We start from the raw sequence: 24,488 nt of genomic DNA, 5'->3' as shown, positions 1-24,488 counted from the left end.
CACAACCGACATTAGCTTGGTAAAGACCCTCGGGGCGGAGGTTAGCCCAAATGGCAGAACTCGAAATTGATAATGAGAGCTGCCAATTGCGAACCTCAGGTATCTCCTGTGCCTGGGATGGATCGGCACATGGAAATAAGCGTCCTGGAGGTCTAGAGATACCAACCAGTCCTGAAGCTGGAGGGCCTGAAGGATCTGAGAGAGAGTCACCATCTTGAACTTGTCCTTTCGGAGGAATTTGTTCAATTCCCGTAAGTCTAAGATGGGTCTCAGTCCTCCGTCCTTCTTCGGTATTATGAAGTAGGGGGAGTACCAACCCTTGTTCCTTTCCGCTACAGGTACCAGTTCTATGGCACCTTTCTCTAGCAGGTCTAAAACCTCCTGCAAGAGGAGCGGATCTGGAAGCTTCAAAGGGTTGTTCCCCGGTGGATGACTCTGAGGGATATGTAGGAAGGGCAGGCAGTAACCTTGGGCCACTGTCTCCAGAGCCCAAGCATCTGACGTAATAGCCTGCCATTCCGTCAGATGGTGAGTTAACCTGCCCCCTACTGGTGTTCTGTGAGGGGAGACCTCAGAGTGGTTTTGAAGCGGCTGATGCAGTTGCCGAAGGTAAAGTGGCTCCTGCTCCTGCGGGTGCGGCTTTCTTTCCCCTACCCCGTCCACCACGGGTAAATCTTCCTTGGCCTCTTTGAGCCGGTCGTCCCCTGCCCCTTCCATATGAGGAATAGTAACGAAAGGACCGTCCTCTCCACGATGATCCCGAAGGACGAAAGGTATTCTGACGGATAGCAGCTCCCAATGACTTGGCTGCTGCCTTGGACGTTTGCAGTTTCTCCAAACTGTCATCCGCCTTCTTTCCAAAGAGGGTAGAACCGTCAAAGGGCATATTCAAAAGCCTGGTCTGCACGTCAGAGGCAAAACCAGACTTCCTCAACCACGCATGCCTGCGGATTGTGGTACTTGCCGCCATGGCCCTGCTGATACTGTCAGCAGAATCTAGGCCAGTTTGTAGGGTCTCGCACATCGCATCTTTACCATCCCTGATGATGTTTAAAAATGCGTCCCTTTCCTCTCCTTCTTGGAGGCAGTCAGCCGCTGATGAAGCGCACTCCCAAAGGGTGTGGCTGAACCTAGCGAGCGTACAGGTCGCGTTAATAGACTTTAACGCCATGCTACAGGCAGAAAAAACCTTCTTAGCCATGGCATCATACTTTTTGTCATCCCTATCCTGCGGAGCAGTGGGGTATGCAGATGTGCTGCCTGATGAGGTTGCAGCCTGTACAACCAAGCTCTCAGGAGTAGGGTGTTTTGACAAATATTCAGGGTCAGAACTAGCCACCCTGTATTTTGTTGACAGTTTTTTATTTACTGCCGGGATAATTTCTGGCGTTTCCCAGTTTGTCAAAATCCTTCTCTGTAGAGCAGAGTGAAATGGAACCACAGGATCCTCCTGTGGGCCCTTGTCCAGTATGTCAGTGAGGTCATCCTGCTGAAAGGCAGGAGAAGGTGCAGACCAACCCATAAATTCTATGATTCTAGACATCAGAGCTCTATATGGAGTCTCCGCATGTTCTCCTGGGTCTGGTTTGATAAATTCTGCTTCAGGAGAAGTGTCCAAGCCACTAGCTTCCTGAAGTGCATCCTGAAGATTTTTTAATCTTCCTTCCTCAGAGGCGAAAGTCTCTGGCTCTGGTGATGTGGTCCTCTGTAAATCAATATCTTGGTCTGAATCCTCCCTTTCCTCAAAAATCGAGGTTAAAGGGGGATACATTGGTTTTTGGAATGGTATAAACCCCATTTCCAATGCAGAAGGAGCCATCATCACAGGCCTTGAAAACGTCGATGTCGTCGACACCGACGTGAAAGTACTCGAAGGCGCCGTGAAAAGCGTCGAGAAATGTGTACTAGGCCTCGAAGAACTCGAAAGGATCGGAGTCTTGCTCGAGAACGACGTCGACGTTCTCGGCGTCGAGTCGGAGGTCTTTTGTCTAACCGTTGGCTGTGGAGTAGTCGTGGTTCTTTCCTTCACCGGCGTCGATATCGGCGTCGACGTCGGCGTCGACTCGATCGACTGATGCGCCGATGAATCCTTCGACAACGGCGTCGATGGCGCCGACCTCTGTTTCGAAGGAGTTTTCGACGATGGCGTCGATGATGCTTTATCTCCCGATGGCTCGAGGCGCTTTCGGGTTGACTTTTCCGCCGGGTACTGCGACTCGCGGCGTTTAGATTTTTTGGGTTTTTTACCCGGGGTATCACCCTCAGCTGTCTTCGAGGGGGACGAGGCCGCTTTCTCGAAGACGCTTAGCATCTTTTTCCTGAATTCCTCCCACTCAGCTTGCGAGCTGCGTTTTGTGGGGCAATGAACTCTCTCAGGAGAACTCGACGAAGATGACGAAGGGGATCTCCTACGTCTCTTCTTCGAGTGTCTCGATGTCGACGAGTGGTGGGAGCCACTTCGTGATCTAGATCGAGAGTGTTTTTTATGGTGAGGAGACGAACGTCTCGACTCTACCGAAGAAGCTTTCGAGGAAGTTAAAGTTGACCTACCTCTCTCGAGCTTCCCCCTACGCTCCTTCAAGGCTTTCGCCGTCATGGAAAGGCATTCCTCACACTCCGAACTCTGGTGCGTGATTCCCAGACACCACAAACAGACCCTGTGAGGGTCCGTCAATGACATTTTCTTCCCGCAGTCTCGGCACTTTTTGAAACCGGACCGAGGGGTCGTCGGGTCGGAGGAGGATGCCATCGATATCGAGGTAAATAGTAGTTATTATATACGTTATCTTGACGAGAACTGAGCAACGGTGTTCCGAGGCACAACGAAGCGCGGAAAAACGGAACTGAGCAACGGACGCTGCGCGCGGCCTTTATAGGCAGGATGACGTCGACGTCGGCACGGAGGCCGTCGAGGGTCATCGACTCGGCGATCATCGACGCGCAGCGCCCTCTGGCGAAAAAATTTTCCGAGGCCAGCAAAGCTGAAGGATTTCTATCTAAGATAAGGAATACGTCGGAGGACACAATCCCTTCGAAGCAACCTTTACAGACTGCCCCACCACAGGGAATGCCTTGGGCCTCCTGGAATTATTCAGTAACTCTGCTATGAAACTGGTGGACACTCATGCCCCCATAAATCCAACCGGGCTAATGCCAAACCATCCATCATATGGCAAAACCCCGAGCTAGCCTCCAACAGACACTCAATCAGAGCCCTGAGAAACAGTGGCACAAACCATAAATCGGGAGACATCGCCAACCTCAAATCTCTGCACGCAAACTGAGTCCAATTACCGAGGCCAAAGATGGATACTACTCCACCACCATTGCAGCCGGCTTTAACAGGAGCAAAGCCCTCTTTGAAGTAGAAAAGCACTGTACCAAACTCGCACCGACCCTTAGATACCAGCAATTCAGGAAAGACAGAACCAACACATTTATTATTGAAAAAATAGACAAAATCTAAGAGACCATCAAATCAACCTCTCACAGAATTACCATCCCCTTATACCCAGCACGAACACTGCCCCTCTGCACCAAATTCTATCCTCTCTTTCTCGCAGGTCTCCTAGAAATGATTGCCTCCCTCAAACCTACTTCTTACTCTGACAAGATAATTCCGGTCTCCATCATTAAAATTGATCTGCCTGACGCTCAATGCGCTCCTCAGCATCATCAATGCCTACCTCGCAGAAGGATAATTCCCGGGCACCCTCAAGACTGGTCTCGTACAGTGTCTTTTGAAAAAAAAAAGACCCTAGATCCAGATGACCTTGCAAACTACAGGCCCATTTCGAACCTCCCATTTATAGGCTAAATCTTGGAAAAAGTAGTTGCTACACAACTACTCGCCGGAATTGAACAACTCCACCTCCTAAATGATTATCATTCAGGGTTCCGCCCAAAGTGTAGCATTGAGACAGCTACCATCCAGGTGCTGGATGATGCTCTCCAAATCATGGATAAGGTTGACTCGTGCTTCCTCATCCTCCTTGACCTCTCGGCTGCATTCGATACTGTCAACCATCTCATCCTCCTCTCCCTCCTTGCTGACAGGTTGGGATTCTATGGCACTGTCCTGAATTGCTTTACCCCCTACCTTGTGACATACACTAGGCTGTCCAGATAAACTCATTGCGTTCTAAATGATTAGAGGTCTCCTGAAAAGTCCCTCAAGGCACCATCCACTCAATGATCCTGTTTAACCTTTACATGGAGCCTCTGGGCACTCTCTTCAAAGGTCCCAAAACAGCCATCCACCAATACGCAGGCGATACTCAGTTGTTCATGAGAGTAAATACCGTTTAGGCCATCATTTGTCTCCGCAATAACCTAGCCATCATCTAGTCCTGTATGTCGAGTGCCTACCTAAAACTAACCCCATCCAAGACGGAATTCGTCCTCATCGGTCCGCCTACAAAAAAACAGGTTGTCCAACAATGGCTCAATGAAATGCGCCTAGAAGGATTTGATCCGCAACTCTCAGACTCAGGAAAATCTTTAGGCTTCACCATTGACAGCAATCTGTCCTTCCAGAAACACATAGCCAAGAAGGCCAAACTAGCCTGGCTCATAATCTCTACCCTTCGAAAAATCAAACCTGTCATCCCATCGCAGGACTTCTGAACCGTAGTGTGTGCCCTTGTAGTCTCGCACTTCATTGGGGGAAATGCTCTGCTGACAGGGCTCCCAGCTGCTCACTTGACTCCCTTAAAAGCAGTCCACCATGCTGCAGCATGTCTTATTATAGGAGCATCGTAATTTGGCCGAATTACCTCCATCATACAGTCGCTTTCACTCCAAACCAGGATACTGTTCAAGACTGCATGTATCATCTACAAAGCAGTCACGAGTAGCACACCAGTGTACTTGGCAGCTAAGCTTCACATTTATGGTGGCACACACTCCTTGCGCAGCAAATCGAGCAACTGGCTTGAACCACAACTCGTCTGCAAAGAAAGGACCCACAAACAATCCTTCTCTTGTCATTGACCCACCCTCTGGGCTGCACCCCGGTGTCAGCTAGGAATGCCCTCACAATTCTCCATTTTTGCAAATCTATCAAAACATGACTCTTTCAAACACAGCTGATCAAGAACTTATTCCAATGGACGAACATGCCGATGCACAGACTTCACAGTACTGCGCTACCATTAGAATATGCCATATGCCAGTTAGCCACACGCTGTACAGCGACCTGCTGCTCTCGAGCTAGATCTGTGCTATAAACAATAACATAAAACAAATATGAGGTGCAGAGAGAGGTTTCGAGTCCCTAAGGTGCAACATTGTACAGTGTCCTCACTGATGTCCACGGAGCACACCATTGCATCACCTCAGTGTGAATTTCTCACACCTTGCCATATCAAGCCACTTTGTATATTAGACATTGCCAACCAATGGCAAACAAGTGATTTTCACTGATCAGCACAATCACGTAATTGAGGGGTGGTGTGGAAAGGTTTGAGGCATCACGAGGGGTGTTAATGTGAGTTTTTGCAAAGATAGGTTCTACCCAATCAGGTCATTTAACATATTTTTGGATATAGAGGACTGACATAGTCCCATCAATCAGTTCCTGTGATTTGCCTTAAAAATGTATCTAAAATGTTGCATGGTAATTTGACAAATTATGTATAAGATGTTCAGCCGCAGTGGGTGGCGTTGACAACGCATTTCATTCAGTTCAGTTCCACAGGGCTGTCTGAACTGTGCTTCCCAGCTGTTATGGGTCCAATAAATTTGTGTTACTTCTTGCTTGGTGTACGCGCCGTTTTTGGATTACCTGTTTAGGCAGAAGATACATCACATAGTCTTCTCCTCTGTGAAAATGTTATTGAGCCCACAGGATCAATAGGGTTTGGAAAGGGAGTTTTCGGGGGGCTCTCTATTTGCCACTCTTTCAACACACTTCTCATTTGTGAGTGGAGGGACTGTGATTGGAGCGGGAGGTTGCTCTATTGGGATGGGTGAAGAAGTTGAGTCAACTAGCTCAGGCGGTTACATGGAAACTGAATGGTTGTGTTTTGGAACACCCTAACCATAACCAGCTTTAATAAATATATGTTATAATAAATGATGGGGAGTTGGTGGTAGAGGTGCTGGAGTAGGTGGACCAAACCTTACGACTATCCTTCAATGATGGTAGAGTTAAATCGGGAGAACAACGTGGAGTCACAGAATCTGTCATTTGGATACAAAACCTATATTACCGCTGATTCCCAGCTTGATGACTGGTAATATTCATACAGAATGTGAACATATGAAATATCCAATGCTGGAGAAACAAAAGGACTGTCTCAAGAGAACAGTACAGTAGTATGAGGTATTGACATTTGGTTCCTATATGCAAAAATTAGTAGCCCAAATCAATTCCTGAAGCTAGTCAACTAAAGAAAAAGCCTGGTAACGGAAAATTAATTTTGTATTTTTCTCACAAGTTGTATCAAGTCTATCTTCCTCTCTTCACTCTTCTCTTTATTTTTTGCTTCTTGTGGTGTTTAGAAGATGGAAATGAGTTATGCAATTACTATGGTTCCAAAGTTGGTACCAAGGATTTCAGCGATGCTTTTATGTTCTCTAAGACAGTTACTGCCCCTTTGAAAGGTTTACCACTTTTAAAGGCTGAGGAAGCCATATGCATGACCAGTACCAACGTTCAGTTCGAGGAGTAGGGTAGCTTGACTTCTGTGTGTAAGAGACTCTCTGGGGCACAACATATAGCCATGAGGTCACCTCCATATCACCAGAAAGTATCCTGCATAAAGGTCATGTTTCTGAAGGTGGACGCACTTCTTCAATAGGCTCCGTAACAATTTCAGGTTGGAATAGGTGTTTCACTATGGTGGGATCTCCATTTTGAGAACCATGAGCTTTCCCTGTAACAGGTGCTACGTTTTGTGGGTGCCAAAGATGAATATTCAGGTGATTCAAGGCCCTGAAATGGGATGGCAAACCTTACACCAGCATCGAAAGACACTGCATAATTCAGTACAGTGCCTGCTAATGAATCCCTTTTCTCTATATCTAGCATGTGGCCCTCTAAAAGGGTCTCTGTTTTCAGCAATAAATGTGCTTTTTTCTGCACCTCAGCTGGAGAACCTCCTAGAGACCTGAGTGCCAGCCTCATTATTCAGTACTCACCAGACAGAAGTTCCCAAGTCATGTTAGGCTTGCTGATTGTGCGTCTGTCGCAAAGATATTTCTGCTACAACCAATTCATCTCTTGAAGCCAGTCCTATACAGCATGGGACCGGTAAACAAAACACTTCCTGGATCTTTCAAACAGGAGGTAATAAGCTACTTATTTGGAAAAAAAGAATTGGTGGCAACAACTAAATGGTCTCCTGATCTCCCTATAACAGGAAGAAGTTGTGGAAAATAGAAATGTGGTGCGTAGGGCCCCATTCTAAAAGTCTTAAAAATACAAAATATCTTCTAGAAAGGTTGTATGACTTACCTTGCAGTGCAGGTATATTACCAAAGATGAGGGGAGGAGAGAGAGCAACACCAAACCGAAGAGAAACTTGTTTGGTACCACAGCTGCTCATGTACTACTGTCACAGGCTACAGTAAAGCGCTGAAGGCTGAAATTACACTTCCAGGCATTGTGTTATCTATCCCCTGCAAATCTGCTCTAATTTGTGAGCATATTGGTTTGTGACCAGGACATACGCTCACAAATGTGAGGCCTTTCACCCTTAGTTTAAGTGCAACTGCTCACATACAGAGGTGTGTGCTCAAATGCACATTCAAATTGAAAAATATAGTTGTGACTCAGGCAATCAGTATATAAAGTTACAATAGACATGAAAATGCACAATATTTTGTATGCATTACATTAGCACCGTATTATCAATTTCATAACACTCACGGATGTTTTAGGCTGTCAACATGTTGTTTTGAAGCCTGTAAACGTTGCTGCAACTCCAATGCCCATTTTAATTGCCCAGCAATAGGAGCTATGTTTTTCGCAATGGGTGGAATGACTCCATCGACTTCTGATGCCTGTAGTTGAGTATCATACATAACCTTCACTGAATCCAACTCCTTGTCGAACATTTCCAACAGGGCTGAATACTTTGGTAACGCATCCCCTGATAACAATGGCCGTTCCAGGAGAGGACCAAACATGTGCAACAACTAAAAAATAAGAGCACAGCAATCACATTATGTTTCGCCAAAGAAATATTTAAACCACGAATAACAGTAATTTTTAAAATGTCACTATGACCAAAGTGTGCCATTATATTTTTATTTTATAGAAATGATAACAAATGCATGCCAATACATGAACATGTTAATTCTCTGGCACGTTCTGTGTACATTCAGGGCTGGCTGATACTCAGATGGATGATGAAACTGTCACAAACACCCACCAGCACTGATTAACCACATTAATTCACCAATAGACAAAACAATGCCTGCGTGTGTTTGACGAAGGAAAGCATTGTGGATAGTCCAAGCTGTGTCTTCTTTGCCTTCAACAGGATGATCACAGAAGAACAGATATAGGAACTGATATAACAATTAGTGAGTTATTTTATTTATTTATTTACTTTAATTTTGTTGGTAGTAAAATTAATTACACCTTTACAAAAAATTCACGAGAAAATAAAATCACAACAAATATACCAATATACAAATGACCAATATTCCATATCTTAAAACCATAGTTACAAACAATTTCATTATTTCATCTCTTAAACTTAAATACCCATTCACCAATTGTAAGTGTTTATATATTTCGCAAACAACTTTCGCTTTTATATGAAATATAAGGATATTTCCAACATTCTTGATAGAGATACTCCAAGGATTTTTTGTAATTTTTATACCTAATCATCACCAATCTGGCCCTCATGGTTTCATATATAAGAGTATTAGTACAAGAACATTATACCCCTTCACTTGCCATTTGCAACCGAGGACTCTTTTCATCTAATGCCGCCTCAATTATATTCACAAGTCTCACTGTCACCAGAATAATTGAGTTACTATGCCCCCACATACATCGCAACCAAACCATTTGACGTTCACAACCTGAGTTAGCTTCCATAAAAGTGCCTAGACATTTCAGTCTTTGGCCCTCATTACGAGTTTGGAGGTAGCCATGCCCTTAATAAGAGCATCCAAACTCTGGTCCGAGGTCCCTGAATTGGGAAATACCGGGCCATTCCGACTTTGGAGGGCCCGGTATTTCCCCATTCAGGGAACCTGGACCATCCCCATTCCGATTCGAGCCCCCATAGGGCTCAATGGGAATGGGGAGGGAGCTAACAACGGGCTCGTCAATAATGGGTAAAACCAGATGTCCAGAGCGCGTCCCGCAAGGGGACCTCGTAATAGGGCGGTATGAGTTTAACTTCGCTGGCACCTTTACCAGCGCCGTTAAACACATACCGCCCGGGTCGTAATGAGGCCCTTTGTGTTTCAAAATGCGAGCAATACAGAAATAAATGCTCTCAAGATTCTGATTCGTTCAAGTTCACACAAAACCGGCAGGTCTCTCCAACCCCAGACTCTCGTTGTCCAAACCATTTGCTGATACGAGTGCCGGTATGGATTAGGTCAAGAGATATTGCCTACGTGGAGTGTACGCATGTCTAAATTTGGCATAGTTGGTAAATGACGTGTATCCTGCAATTAGGTCAGAATTGTGAGCCCATGCATTCATGAAAAACCGTTTCCTTAACAGGCCAGGGTACACAGTTGAATTTTGCTTTGACAAATTCAAAGAGATTAAGACCTGGTTCATTTGCTTTTGATAGGCGGAGATTGAGGCTGGATGGTCGTCAGTTAACATGAACTGAAAGTCCTTATACAGGGAGTTGGAAGGTGGAGACAACATTTTCATATAGTTGTTAAACATACGCCATTCATACCTATCAGCTAATGGGTATAGGCCTAGTTCATTTATCAAAATAGGGTTAGTGAGTTACTGATCATTGCTGACCCAAAATAGAGTCCGAATGGGTACGCATTGAGCAAACCTCTGTTTACCCAACCCGTAGAAATACTTATTATACATCGACAGAAAGCATCCAGCCTCTTCCACATCACCATCCAATAGGCATGTGGCTCTAGACTGGAAGGGGTGAGAAATACATCTCATATTCATGCATCTGGAAAAATCATGTGGTAAAGATTATTAATCGCACAGTCTTCTGAAGAAGGCTACGATATAAAAATTCGGCCTTGTTTATAATGGAAAAAAAATACTAGAATTTGAGTTTCTTAAATGCAACTATAAGCTGCAAGGTCATAAAAACAGTGCCATCAGCAACTAATAGCCTTATTTGCAACTCTCTTCTTTTCGTTAAACGCAAAAATGCACAATCCTCCTTGGCTACTTTAACTTTCCAAGATTTCCCCCTTATCAGCCTCCATGATTTACTATCTTCTGGTCCCTCCTGAGGTGTTCTCCACATTACTGCGATGCAAAAGCACCTGAGAGGCTGATCAGGAACAGGCAACCAAGCCCCTTGCTCCCAATGCATCCACCATAGTCAAAAATCTGGGTTGTACGATGGAATCCGTTCTGACTATCAAACCACATTAATACTGTGTCAAAATCCTGCTACCTTCACCTGTGAATACTCAGATGTATCTCCCTTACCTGTTCTACACCCACAGAGGGACTGAAATCCATTGTCCACTTCCGAATAGACTTTGCCAACTTCCTCTATCTGGGCGCTCCTGCTTATTCACCCAGAAAGCTCCAAAGGGTCCAGAACTCCACATTTAGGCTCCTCCTCACCCTCGGTATCAGAGGGCACATCAGCCCTGGCCTCCACTGGCTCCCGGTCGGACGACAGGTCGCTTTCAAAGCCATGTGCATCACTCACTGAGCCCTATACAAGAAATGCCCAAAATAGTTTCAACAGAAAATCACCCACTACCATCCCCATATAAACCTGCATTAAGACACTGCCCTCCTCCTGGTCATCCTCTATTTCAATTCAACCACAATTGGAGGCTCCACCTTCTCCAGCCACACCCCAACTATCTGGAATTCTATGCTGCTTAGCATCCAACCCATAGAGGACCACCTGGCCTTCTGGAAGCCCTCGAGACATTGCTATTTCCCCCGGCACCCTGACTAAACCTGTCCTCTTCAGCTAGCTATTCAACCCAGGATGACCGGGCAGGAATGAACTCCCATACGTTCACCAAAGGATGCTATGACCTTTTTCGGAATTAACCTGATTAAAAAATATCCAGTAGAAAAGAGGAGGGAGTCCACGCCGCACATACGAATCCCAAGAAGTTGACAATAGCAGACGGGTATGTATTTCACTCAATCCCTATGGAAGTCAGCCAAAGGCAAGGCTACTCACCTGCACACATCTGCAACCATACGCCTCTCCCGACAACATATTCCATACCTTCTTGACATGGTATTAAGCGTGTCATTCCTAATCTCACCACCTGATATTTGGCCTGATACTGCAACACCTAGGCATGGCCAATGGGAAATTGAAATGAGTCTGTAGTGTCCTTAATGTGCCTACGAAATAAATATTGAGACACTGGAAAAGCAACACTAAGCAAGCTGAAAGACTATGTGGGGTACCTTTAATTAACTGTATGGGTGCTCACACCAGGTTAATTTTCCTTTCCCTTTTTATTTTCCCATTTAGGCACATATAAACATAACCAAAAATCCCAACTAGTGATACAAATACATCCCAAAGTTCTAAAAATGTAAAAAGTTAAAAGCCGAAGGCTTTACTTCCCTTGAATAAGTCAGAACAGGTTAAAAAACAAAGCAAAAAGATTGCGAGTTCATAGAAAGTACAGAGGGAATGTTGCCAATAGAGAAATCTATCCTAACAGCTACTGTGTTGTCCGTCAGGATCAGGACCAGCTTCCCCTTTATTGAGGGCAAGAAGGCCATCAGCGGCAGTCTGATTCCCCTTAACTCCAAAAGGTTTATCTGGAGATTTGCCTCAGCTGGGGACCACAGCCCATTCATCCCGAGCTCATTAAGGTGCGTGCCCAAGCCCTTCAGTGAGACGTCAGTCACTATTGTCCCATCCGGTCAGGGTTGCCAAAAATGTTCCCCCTTCATCAAGTTCTCCTTGTTGTACCACCAAAGGAGTTCCTGTGAGATCCTTGTCAGGATCTGCAAGAGATCCATCATGTTGTCTGAAAACTGCAACTACTGGGATCTGAGATCCCACTGAAGGGATCTCATTCTCAGAGTGGCCTCTGGTCCCAGAAAAATGCAGGATGCCATGAAGCTCAGCAACATTATGAAGACCAAGGTCGGGAATTTGGCGACAATCTGTTGGACATTGATAGCTATGTGCTCTGGGGGGAAATCCTTCCCCTTGGACACGTCCAGGATCGCACCAATGAACTGGAGAGTTTGATAAGGTGTCATCTACGACTTCTTTAAATTGAGGGTGAAGCCGAGCTTGTGAAGGAATTGTCAGACATGGCTTGGATGAACTTGGGCTTGCTCCTCTGAGCGGGTCCTGATGAGCTAGTAGAACAAGCAAGGGAATACATGAATTCCCTCCCTTATCAGCTTGGCTGCCAGCACTGCCATCAGCTGGGTGAAAACCCTTAGGCGGAGATGAGCCCAAACTGCAATACTGCAAGTTGGCAGTACGTACAGTCGACCATGAACCTTAGGTACTTGCTGTGCTTGGGATGAATCGTCACATGGATGTAAGCATCCCGAAGATCCAATTATTTGAAGGATCTGCAAAAGAGTAATCATCTTGAATTTGTCTTTCCAGAGGAACTTGTTCAAGCACCTCAGGCCCAAGATGGGTTGAAGTCCCCATCTTTATTTAGGACTACGAAGTAAAGGGAGTATTATCCCTGATTCCTCTCCGCTTGAGGGACACGTTCTATTGCCCCTTTCAGTAACAGGGAAAAACAGATCCTGTTGCAACAGCGGATCCGGACCTTTTGGAATGAGAGTGATAGGGAGACAAGCAGGGGGGGCGCCTGAGAAAGGGCAGGCAGTAACCCCGGAAAATGATTTGCCTGACCCACTCATCCAAAGTAATGACCTGCAATTCTTCGTAAAAAGCAAGCAAGAGGCCCTCCTATTGGAGAAGTATGAGAAAGATTAGTAGGAAGGCTTTGTTGCCACTGTTGTTCCAGACAGAATGGAAGCAACAGAGGAGGATTGGTTTGCCTTCCCTCTAAAAGATCTTTGCCTGGAGGATGGTTGGCCTCTTCCTCTTTGGTTGAAGGGCCCTTAATAACAAAATTACCTTTTTCAAGCCGGAGTGGGAGCCTGAGAAGGCCGCTGGCGAATAGTGACACTCAAGGACTTCGCAGCTGCCATGGAGGGTTGCAGCTTCCCCAAACTGTCGTCAACCTTGGATCCAACTAGGTTATGGCCGTCAAAGGGCATGTTCAACAGTCTAGCCTTGACGCTGGGTGCAAAACCAGATTTGGCAATAATCTCAAAACTGAGCTGGTGACCATTGCTCTCCCCAGGCAATCAGACATGCCCAAACCCCACTGTAAGGCTTTGCATATTGCTGCTTTTCCATCCACAATTATATTGAAGACATCATCCCTCTTTTCCCCCTCAGGGATTTCCTCAGCAGTTCAATTACTGACCATAAGGTGTGTGTGGTTTGGCCAGATCGCAGGACAAATTGAGGGCCATGCTAATTGAAGCAAAAATTTTCTTAGCCCCATTGTCCACCTTTGTATCGTCCCTGTCCAGCGGCAAGGGTAGGTTAGCCCCTGATCTGGTCTCAGAAGTTGCAGCCTGCACTGAAAGGCTCTCTGGACTAGGATGTTTGGTTAAGAAGTCAGGGTCTGAAGAAGCAGGCCTGTACTTTCTGGGCAGGAACTCCTTAACTGCTGGCGGTAAGCAGGGCTTCTGCCAAAGCTCCAAAAGGTGGCGTTCAAGGCTGCATGGAAAGGAAGGATAGGCTCTGTGTTTGGACCTTTGTCCAGGGTGTAAGTAAGGCCATAATCTGTGACATATACACCATGGAGCCTCTGAGAAATTTTCCATGACAACTCTATAAGCTGTGTTGGGGTGAGCGTGAAGGTCTGAAGGGAATAGGCTACTCTCAGGGGAGGTGGCAAGTCTATTAGCCCCTTGGAGGTCCTTTGCCCAATCCTCAATCATAAAATCCTCAGAGAAACATTTCTACGGAGTGTTTGGATGTCTCAATGAATCGAGACTATAAGGGATCTCATCCCCCTCATCATCAAATATTCTTTTGAAAGAGGACATGAAGTCACCCCATGACCTAGGTGCATAACATGGCACCAATCGCACTTCGAATTTCGACGTCGATTGGCCTCCAGAGGAGGGTACCGAAGCAGATTCGAAAACAGTCAAGGCAGAAGGCTTTGACAATGATGAGAGTTTAACTGGTTGAACAGATGTCATGCTTGGGCCTATCGGCGCACTTGACGAGTACTTCGAAAAGTCCCTGCCGGCTTTACTTCACACAGTGGCCTCTGACCCTTTTTTGGCCCTCAACTCCGAGTAGGTTGAAGGGGCTGCTTTTTCAAAAACATCCAGCATTTTTTTCCAGAACTGTTTTTACTTTTCCGCAGAGTCAGAGTTAACTGGGAACCTTACCCATTTATCTGTAGAGGAGTCAGACATAGAGTGTCTCCTTCTTCTTGTCTTTTTCTTGAAGAAGACGAAGATGAGTGATGAGAATCACTCCAGGAGTGGGACCTCATGTTTTCGTGCCTTTCTCGTTTCCATAGGTCGGTCAGTTGAGTCAACCTCTTTTTCGTCAGACGGCTGAATTTTAGAGGGCGTGGTACTTGGAGAGTTGCAGGAAGATCGCCTGAGTTTTCATTTGATGTGCCTCTCCTTCAAAACCTCTTGGACTGACATGAACCATAGTCAGCCATTTCATGGCCGATGCTGAGACACCACAAGCACAACATTTTACTGTCACAGTACTTACAGCGCTTTAAACATGAAGGCTTCAGTGTCAAAAAACGTGTTGAAATTTCAATAAGGTGTTAGGTGTTCCGACTGAGGCGTGCTGAGCAGGCAGAAAAAAGGGACTGAGGTCACAGGGCGCGGTGCTGGCTATTCATATCGTCGTTCACCTTATGTCCGGATCCGGGGAAACAAGCATAAGGGGGATTGTCATATCCAAGTAGGCTTCATATCCAAGGAGTTTTTTATAGTCCCAATAGATAGCTGCTTAGCTTGATGTGCTACAGAATGCAGACTCTCTTCCTTTGAGGGAGGAGTGGTGGGTGAAAGGCTGGCAAGCATATTTTTTGTAAGGTGGATTTCAGACACCACCTCAGGTAGGACAGAAGGGAGCCCTCTGAGCGTGACCTTGTCTCTTGAGAAAATTGTGATGGATGGCTAACACAACAGAGCCTAGAGTGAACGATGGGGACAGATGACACAGGACAGCGCCTTCATTGACGGCCTCCTTGCCGAAAGCAGCTCTATCACAACCTTCTGGAGGTCCCAGTCCTTATACCTCATTGAGTGTGACCACGATTATTATTGTTATTATAATTATTATGGTATTTATTGATGGCAGACTTAGCTTTGAGACACAATGATTGGGTGAAGGACTAAGCCGGTACCCTTGCAAGAGCAAATCTGCCCCCTCGGGAAGAAGTCACAGATGACTGAGGGTCATGTGCAGAAGGTCCGGGTACCCGTCCTCCTGGCCCAGACCAGAGCAATCAAGATAATGGTTGGTCCACAACCTCCTAATCACTTGATGAATTATTTTGATTGGTGGGAATGAATACAGAGTGGGAAGTTTCAATCCACAACAAAACCAGCACCCTGTGCTCCTCTCATGGGAAATTCCGTGAAGCATAATAGTTTGCACTTTCTGTTTGTACTGTATGTGAACAGATTCACCTGAGGTTTCCCCAAAGGGAGAAGATCTCCAAAAGAACTTCCTGGAACAGCGCCCACTTGTGGAAGACTGAGCCCTGCCTGCTCAGGGTGTCCACTGTTGTGTTCCCCATCCCAGCTAAGTTAACTGCTGACAAGAAGATCTTGTTCTCCAACGCCCAGAACCAGAGCTGCTTTGCCTCTCTGTACAAAGGGGGTGACCCCATACTACCTTTTCTGTTGAGGTAGTCCATAGCCGCTGTGTTGTCTGTCACGCACGATCCTGACAGTATTCCCCTGTATGGATGTCTAACAGGTTTATGTGAAGTATTGTCTCCACTGGAGATCATAGAACACTCACCGTCAGCTTGTTCAGGTGACTGCACAAGGCCTTCAGGAAGGTGTCCGTAATCACTGTCGTTTCAGGCAACGGTTTCCAAAAAGGTTCTCCTGCCATCATGATCTCTCTGCAAGTCCACTACAGGATATCCTTTGAGAATCTGTTTGGGATCTGCAGTAGGTCTATCATGTTGCCTGAGATCTGTGACCATTGAGATCTGAGAGCCCACTGGAAAGACCTCATTTGCAACTGGACCTCGGCACCAGGAAAAAGCAGGATGCCCCAAGACCTAGAAATCTAGGACTGGTAAAAAATTGTGTTTTGACATGTGGTTTCTGTTGGATGTGCAGAGCCCTGTCCTCGGGAGGTGAAGCCTTCCCTGAGAAAGAGCCCAGAACTGCTTTTATCAACTGGAGCGTTTGGCAAGGTGTAACTTGGGACTTCTTGAATTTGAAGGCATAGCCCAGCTTGCTGTGTGGCTGAGGTGGTCCAGAGCTTGATACAAGTAGCAGGCTCCAATCGGCCAAACGTCCAAGTTGGGGAAAACATTCATTTCACGCCTTCTGGCGCTTGCCGCCACCACTGCCAAGAGCTTGGTGAAAACCCTCTGAGCCAAGGTGAGTCAGAAAGCGGGCATTTCAAACTGATAGTGAGAACTGCTGATGACAAAACGCAGGTACTTTCTGTATTTCAGATGGATTGGCCGATGAAAGTAAGTTTCCTGGCGGTTGAATGACATCAACCAATATTGGAGATCCAAGGCCTTGAGAATTTGTAAGAGTATTACCATCTTGAACCTGTCCTTCCTGAGGAACTTCTTCAAGTGCCTCCCATCCAAGAAGGGTTGCAGAAGTCCGTCCTTCTTTGGTACCAAAAAGTAAAGGGAGTACCACCCCTTGCTCCTCTCCCCTTGACGCACCAATTCTAAGACCCCTTTCACCTGCAGGCAGATTATCTCCTTCTGAAGTAGCAGTTCCGGAATAAAGACGGGCTGAATGGGTGGGGGTCAGTCTGGCAGAAGTGGAGGCAGTACCCTTGGGTGACAACCTGTTGTGTCCATGTGTCTGTAGTAATACTTTACCATTCTGAAGAATGATGTAGCTGACACCCCATACCAGAGTAGCACGAGAAAACTTCTCAAAGTGGTTTTGATAGCACTGCAGTACTGGAGTAAGCTGAAGTTGGAGCAGACTGAGGAGTTTTACCTTCTCTGCATCTCGATGGACTGGAAAACGTTCTCTTTCCCTGTTTGACAGCTGGTTGCCCTTTTCCTCTTAAGCTGTGATACCTTTAGTAACAAAAAGGCTTCCCTTACCATATTGTATGGTATTTACTGAGCACAGACCTAGCTTCAAGAAGCAACTGTGCTCTCTTTTACAGAGGTATACAACAAATCAGATACATAACGGAGCCCTTTACAGAGGTAACAACAGAACAGACATACAACAGGTAAAGTATAGTGGGGCAATTTGGGATAGTAGAAGCACTTATGTGTTGAAATATGTCTACTAATTCTCAAAAATAAGTAGATTGGAAATCTGCACACATGTGAAAATAGAGATTAAGGAACAAGTTACTTACCTGTAACTGTTGTTCTCCAGCATGGGTCTGGCATGGATTCACATGCTCATGAATATTCCCCGTCGTCAGGCTGGGAATCCTCGGTAAAGAGAAAATCAGTATCAGTTTTGTTTCTGATCTGTCTTTCTTAGTAGTAACCAATCATTGATCTCTGGGTCATACTGCCCCCAGCCAATGACTGCCCTCTCCCTAAGCCCCGTCTCTGGCAGCCATCCTCAGATTTGGTAGCACACCAAGTGGCATTATGACCAAGTGAAGAGCCGCAGAGGGGTAGGTGGGAGGGTTCGCATGTGAATCCATGCCAGACCCATGCTGAAGAACAACAGTTACAGGTAAGTAACTTGTTCCTTCTCCAGCATGGGGTCTGGCATGGATTCACATGCTCATGAATATTCCCCGTCGTCAGGCTGAGAATCCTCGGTAAAGAAAAAATCAGTATCAGTTTTGTTTCTGATCTGTCTTTCTTAGTAGTAACCAATCACTGATCTCTGGGTCATACTGCCCCCAGCCAATGACTGCCCTCTCACTAAGCCCCGTCTCTGGCAGCCATCCTCAGATTTGGTAGCACACCAAGTGGCAGTATGACCAAGCGAAGAGCCGCAGAAGGGTAGGTGGGAGGGTTCGCATGTGAATCCATGCCAGACCCATGCTGGAGAACAACAGTTACAGGTAAGTAACTTGTTCCTTCTCCAGCATGGTGTCTGGCATGGATTCACATGCTCATGAATATTCCCCGTCGTCAGGCTGGGAATCCTCGGTAAAGAAAAAATCAGTATCAGTTTTGTTTCTGATCTGTCTTTCTTAGTAGTAACCAATCACTGATCTCTGGGTCATACTACCCCAGCCAATGACTGCCCTCTCCCTAGGCCCCGTTTCTGGCAGCCATCCTCAGATTTGGTAGCACACCAAGTGGCAGTATGACCAAGTGAAGAGCCGCAGAGGGGTAGGTGGGAGGGTTCGCATGTGAATCCATGCCAGACCCATGCTGGAGAACAACAGTTACAGGTAAGTAACTTGTTCCTTCTCCAGCATGGGGTCTGGCATGGATTCACATGCTCATGAATAAAGAATACATAGCAGTATACACATGCACAACCACGGGAGGTGGCAAAGGCTCAACATTAAGCATTACATCCAAACTAAACATTAAGCAATTCTTACCTCCTCACCAGGCATCCCTTAGGCGAACAGGTTGCGCAGCACTGCTTGGCCGACCCTGGACTCCTCCCTGGAGTCCCGATCGACGCAGTAGAATCTTGTGAAGGTGTGTGTCGACCTCCACGATGCAGCCCTGCAGATGTCCAGCAGGGGCACACCAGACAGGAACGCCATGGTATCAGCGATCGCTCTGGTTGAATCGGCTCTCGGACGGCCGGGCAGCGGTCGGTTTGCCAATCAGTGACAGTGCATGATGCAGCCGGAGAGCCATCTGGAAATGGAAGTCTTCGAGAGCGCCTTCCCTTGATTCACAGGTCCAAAGTTCACAAACAGCTGTGATGTCTTCCGAAAACTCTTCGTGAGGTCCACGTAGAACTTCAGCGCTCTTGCTACATCCAGCGAGTGCAAAGTCCTCTCGGCCGGCGTCGGAGGCGACAGGAAGAAAACTGGTAACACCAAGGGCTCGTTGAGGTGGAAGTCCGACGGAACCTTGGGCATAAAGGAGGGGTGCGTCCTCAGCACCACCCTCGTGTCATGGAAAGTCAAGTATGGAGGCTTGCAAGATAGGGCCTGGATCTCTCCCACTCGTCGTGCGGAGGTGATGGCCACGAGGAACGCTGTCTTCCATGACAGGAACTTCAAAGGCGCTGAATGCATAGGCTTGAATGGGACCCCCATGAGCCTGGTCAGCACCACATTAAGCTCCCACGCTGGGGCCGAAGCCCTCACCGGCGGGAATGATCGGAAAAATATGAATTCCTTCACCAGGCGATGAGACCACAAGGACGCCCGTCCCGTAGTCCTGGTATATCGGGAGATAGCAGCCAGATGTATTTTGATGAAGGCGTGAGCCAGTCCAGCTTTGGCCAGCGACAGTAGGTACGGCAGTACTTGAGGGGCCGTAATCCGCAGAGGGTTAATCTTCTGTGCAAAGCACCAGACAGAGAACCTCTTCCATTTATGACCGTAACACTTGAGAGTTGAGGACGCCCTGGCTTTTGCAAGAACTTCTCTGCAATCAGCCGGTATATCGTACCCTCCAAACTCTAGTACCGCAGGAGCCAGGCCTGCAAGTTCAGCGACTGTGGGTTGTGATGGAGAATGGCGCCTCCTTCTCTGGAGAGAAGATCTGCGTCTGCCGGCAGCTTGACTGGCGGGGACATTGACAAGTCCAGAAGGTCCGGGAACCATATCTGTCTCGGCCACGCCAGTGCGACGTGGATCATCCTGCACTTGGACCTCTTGAGCTGGTTGATGAGGCGGAGCAGCAACGGCAACGGAGGGAACGCGTAGAGAAACAGGCCGTCCCATGGGAACGAGAAAGCATCGCCCCTGCTCCTCGGGTGTGGGAACCTGCTGGCGAACCTCTGGCACTTGGAGTTTGCCGCCGTCACAAACAGGTCGATCTGGGGTTTGCCCCAACGTTGGAAGAGCCCATCCACTTGATCCTGTCGCAGTTCCCACTCGTGGCACGAGCGCAGCTCCCTGCTGAGCGAGTCAGGGATGGTGTTTTTTATTCCTGCCAAGTGGAAGGGAACCAGAAAAATCCCCTAGGCGATGGCCAAGTGCAACAGATCCTGGGCCTCTTTGGATAGGGCTGGGGATCTGGTGCCCCCCTGCTTCCATATGTGGAACGTGGTGGTGTTGTCGGTGAAGATCCTCACCACTTTGTCCTTGAGGGACGGAAGGAACGACTTGAGCGCCCAGAACACTGCTCGGAGCTCCAGAATGTGGAGCGACCTCTCCTGCGGGAGCCAAAGGCCTCTTGCGTGGAGATCTCCGGTGTGGGCCCCCCAACCCTCCAGAGAGGCGTCCGTCGTCACCGTCTCCTGAAGCGCTGGGGTTTGAAAGTCTGTGCCTGTGGTGAGGTGACCCCGGGTACCCCACCATAGGATAGCCCGATGGAACTCCTCGTCGAGAGGAATCCTGTCCTCGAAGCAGCCCGTCGCCTGAAACCAGCGGGCGTCGAGGAACTCCTGTAGTGGACGCATCCGAAGTCTGCAAAGGGGTACAAGATAGATGCATGAGGACATTATCCCGAGAAGGGACTTGATGGACCTCACCCTGGCCACGTCCGTGGCCAACAGGCGCTGCACCTTGCCCAGGATGGTCTTGGTCCTCTCTTCTGAGGGGGAGGCCAATTGCCCCACTGTATCGAGCTTCGCTCCCAGAAACAGTGCTGCTTGCAATGGAACCAGGTGGGATTTGGGGTAGTTGATGGCGAACCCCAGCTCCGTGAATAACCGGACGGTCCTCGCCGTATGTTCGACGGCGAGTTCCCTTGTCCTTGCCCGGATTAGCCAGTGGTCCAGGTAGGGCTAGACGTGGATCCCCTGCAGGCACAGCTGCGCCGCCCTGGTGCCAGGCACTTGGTGAAAACCCTGGGTGCTGACTTTAATCCGAATGGTAGGGCTCTGAATTGGTAGTGACGTCCCTGAACCACGAACCTGAGGAACATCCTGTGCCTTTTTAGAATGGGGATGTGGAAGTAAGCATCCTCCAGGTCCAACGACGATAGGAAGTCGCCTTCCTCCAGCTGTCCCAGCACGTGCTGGAGGGTGACCATCCTGAATTTCTGCGCCTTGATGTACTTGTTTAACCGACGCAGGTCCAGTATGGGGCGCCAACCGCCTGTCTTCTTTCTGACGAGGAAGGATTGAGTATACTCCGGAGCCCCGGTGCCTCCTGGGGACGAGCTCGATGGCACCTTTCTTGAGCATCGCCTTTACCTCCAACAGCAGTTGAGGGACGTGATTCTCCAAGGGCACTTCTTTTGGAATTCCAGCGAGTGCTCGTTGGCAAGGGTGTCCAACACCCAACGATCGGTGGAGATGGACTCCCACACGCTGACGAACTTCGTCAGCCGGCCCCCAACACCCCGGCCGGGTCAGTCTTGCTTGGAGGCGGCCTTGCCGCCTTGGCCTCCTTGGCGACGACGGCGGGATCCCCCTTGATTGCTGCAACCTCTGTCGGGCTCCTGGGAAGAGGAGCGGGCTGCCTGGCGGTAAGTGGAGGAGCCACCGCAGGATCCTTTGGAGGCACCCTGTCTGCCTCCGGAGCTCCGAAAGGGCCGTCGCTGTTGAAGCACCCCAAGGGCCCGGGCCGCCTCTGAGTCGGTCTTGATGGCCTGTAGGGACTCGTCCACCGCCTTACCAAAAAGGTTGTTGCCATCGAACGGCATGTCCAACACTCTGGTCTGGACGTCCTGGCGAAAGTCTGTCGCCTTGAGCCATCCTCGTCGTCGGAGGCAAACTCCGTTAACCAGTTGGTGAAATCTGGTATCGGCAATGTCCGTTGCCACCGTTATGGCGTGATCCAACGCCACCTCGCCTTCCTGCAGAATTTCTAGGGCGTCCGCCCTCTTGTCATCAGGTAGGAAGTCTAGCAGGGGAGCAATCTTGAACCAGAGCTCCCTGTCGTAGCGGGCCACGATCGCTAAGGCATTGGCCGCCTTAATCGTCGTCGCCGCCGATGAGATGACTCGTTGTCCCATAGAGTCCAACTTGTTGCCCTCGCTGTCCAGCCGGGAAGTGGAAGTTGAAGCCGCCGCACCCGCTGTCTTCTTCTTAGCCGCTGCCGAGACGACAGAGTCCGGCGCGGGCTGGGCCTTGAGGCACAAGGGGGCGGCATCGGGGACTCGGTGCTTCTTCTCATACCTGTCCCTCTTGGCGGGTGTCGTGGAAGGGTTCTTGAGGAGAGCAAGCCCCTCGTCCCAGATGTCGTCGAGTAAAGGCACTGCGAGGACCGTCTTCCTCTTGGCCTCTCGTCGTTGGTAGAGAAACGCCTCCTTTTTCTGTTCTTCAGGGCAGAGCTGGAAGAACTCGGATGCCCTGTTCATCATGGCGGTGAAAGAGCCAATTTCATCGCCGCCATCATCGTCCATCCCCGTCGCTGTATCCGTCGCCACATCCTCTCTAGGGTCCAGCGAGGGGGATGAGGGGTCCAACGGTCTCGCAGGCACAAAGGGCGGAGCGGGGTGGACTCTCCTCCACTTGTTCAGAGGGCTTCCCAACGGGCCTGGTTCTGGATCCTCCGTCGGGGTCCATGGTAATCTCATCCTTATCTCGGTACATAAGGATTGGATTGCCAACAAAATGGCCGCCGAGCTCTCCTGGGGCTCGGGGAATGGCTGCGACGGACGGGATGGCCGCTCCACTGGGCCCTGTTCGTCGTCATCGTTGCTATCTTTGATCACATCAGCACGGACCGTCCCCTGGGATCGAACCTTCTCGAACCTCTCGTTGAGGCCTATGAACCTCTAGTTGAGGCCTATGGACCTTTCGTTGAGGCCCTTCTCGGTTTCCACTAGTTCCAGAGGCTGATTCCGAGTCTGTGATGTAATGGCCACCGCCCCCCCTCTTTTTCCGCCGGGGACTTCACGGGGGTCTTAACAATGGGCTGGAAAGAGGATTCCCTCCGCGGTGGCAGGGATACTCTGGGCCCAGAGGTCGTTTCCGCAGCGACCAATTCGGTAGAGGCCTTTGCCGGGTGGATCAAAGCCCTCACCCCCTTAGGTGCGTCCTGGGCATTCGCCTTGGGGGGAGGATCAGTGTCTCGCTCCCCCTTCGAGATCGACCGGGTCCGCTCCAGCGGCCTACCTGGGTTGTCGGACTTCCTCTTCCCCGAACCAGAGCGCTGGCTCGTGGTCGAACGTGCTGGGGAAGTAGCGCCCTGCTTGGCAGCCGAAGAGCCCGACCTTTCGGCGCTCCCGGTGCCTGCGGACTCGCGGTGCTTGGCCTTCTATTGGGCCCCCGTCACCGGGGCGCCCTCACAGGACTTAGAAGCCCGCTCAGACTTCTTCTTCGCCTTCTCACCTGTTGTGCCCTTCTCCAGCCAGGCGGCGAGGCGGGAACAATGATCTTGGTTGGTCCGTTCCGAAAGGTTCTTGCAGAACGCACAGTCTTTCTCCACGTGCGTCTTGTCCTCATGAAGGCAGTAGAGACATTGCGAATGCTCGTCCTCCTTGAAAACGTTCTGTAATCCGCATCCAGGGCAGCATCTGAACAGCTTGGAACCGGGCGTCGAGCTTCCTTTGTCCGGGGCCATGTCGTTGAGGTAGGCCGCAGATCTTCCGGAATCCTCCAAGAAGTGTAAACTCGACAAAAACTTCACCCTTGAGGGGCGTAGAAGAATTCCGACATGGGTCCCCGTTGTCGGAAGTAGAAACAGTGGAGCTTGAGACTCGATTAAAGCGAAAAAATGAGAAAATCCTGAAAAAAGCGTGAAAACACAGCAAATAAACTCGAGAGCTACACACGACGACCCCCAACACTTGCGTGTGGTAAAAATCTGAGGATGGCTGCCAGAGGCGGGGCTTAGGGAGAGGGCAGTCATTGGCTGGGGGCAGTATGACCCAGAGATCAGTGATTGGTTACTACTAAGAAAGACAGATCAGAAACGAAACTGATACTGATTTTTTCTTTACCGAGGATTCCCAGCCTGACGACGGGGAATATTCATGTGCATGTGAAATCATTGCCAGACCCCATGCTGGAGAACCGCTGAATCTCTTCAAGTTAAGAATAACGTGGACACACTTTCTAGGCTATGTGCTTATCCATTCACCCACACCTGTGTGATCTTTTG

At 48.7% G+C, this 24,488-nt stretch overlaps 1 protein-coding gene across 1 annotated transcript in view; it reads right to left on the bottom strand.

The window, feature by feature from the left end:
• Positions 1-24,488, bottom strand: part of DNAH17 (dynein axonemal heavy chain 17) — an 8,024,690-nt gene that overhangs the window by 6,505,331 nt on the left and 1,494,871 nt on the right. The window contains exon 11 of the mRNA XM_069655242.1: positions 7,874-8,142. Within this exon, the coding sequence (XP_069511343.1) occupies positions 7,874-8,142 (269 nt within the window). The remainder of the gene's footprint in view (positions 1-7,873; positions 8,143-24,488) is intronic.

The sequence above is a fragment of the Ambystoma mexicanum genome, chromosome 3q (assembly GCF_040938575.1).
Source record: "Ambystoma mexicanum isolate Mex_15411 chromosome 3q, UKY_AmexF1_1, whole genome shotgun sequence".
Lineage (NCBI taxonomy): Eukaryota > Metazoa > Chordata > Amphibia > Caudata > Ambystomatidae > Ambystoma > Ambystoma mexicanum.
Note: the sequence above shows the minus strand (reverse complement) of the source record. Positions and strands in the feature narration are given on the sequence as shown.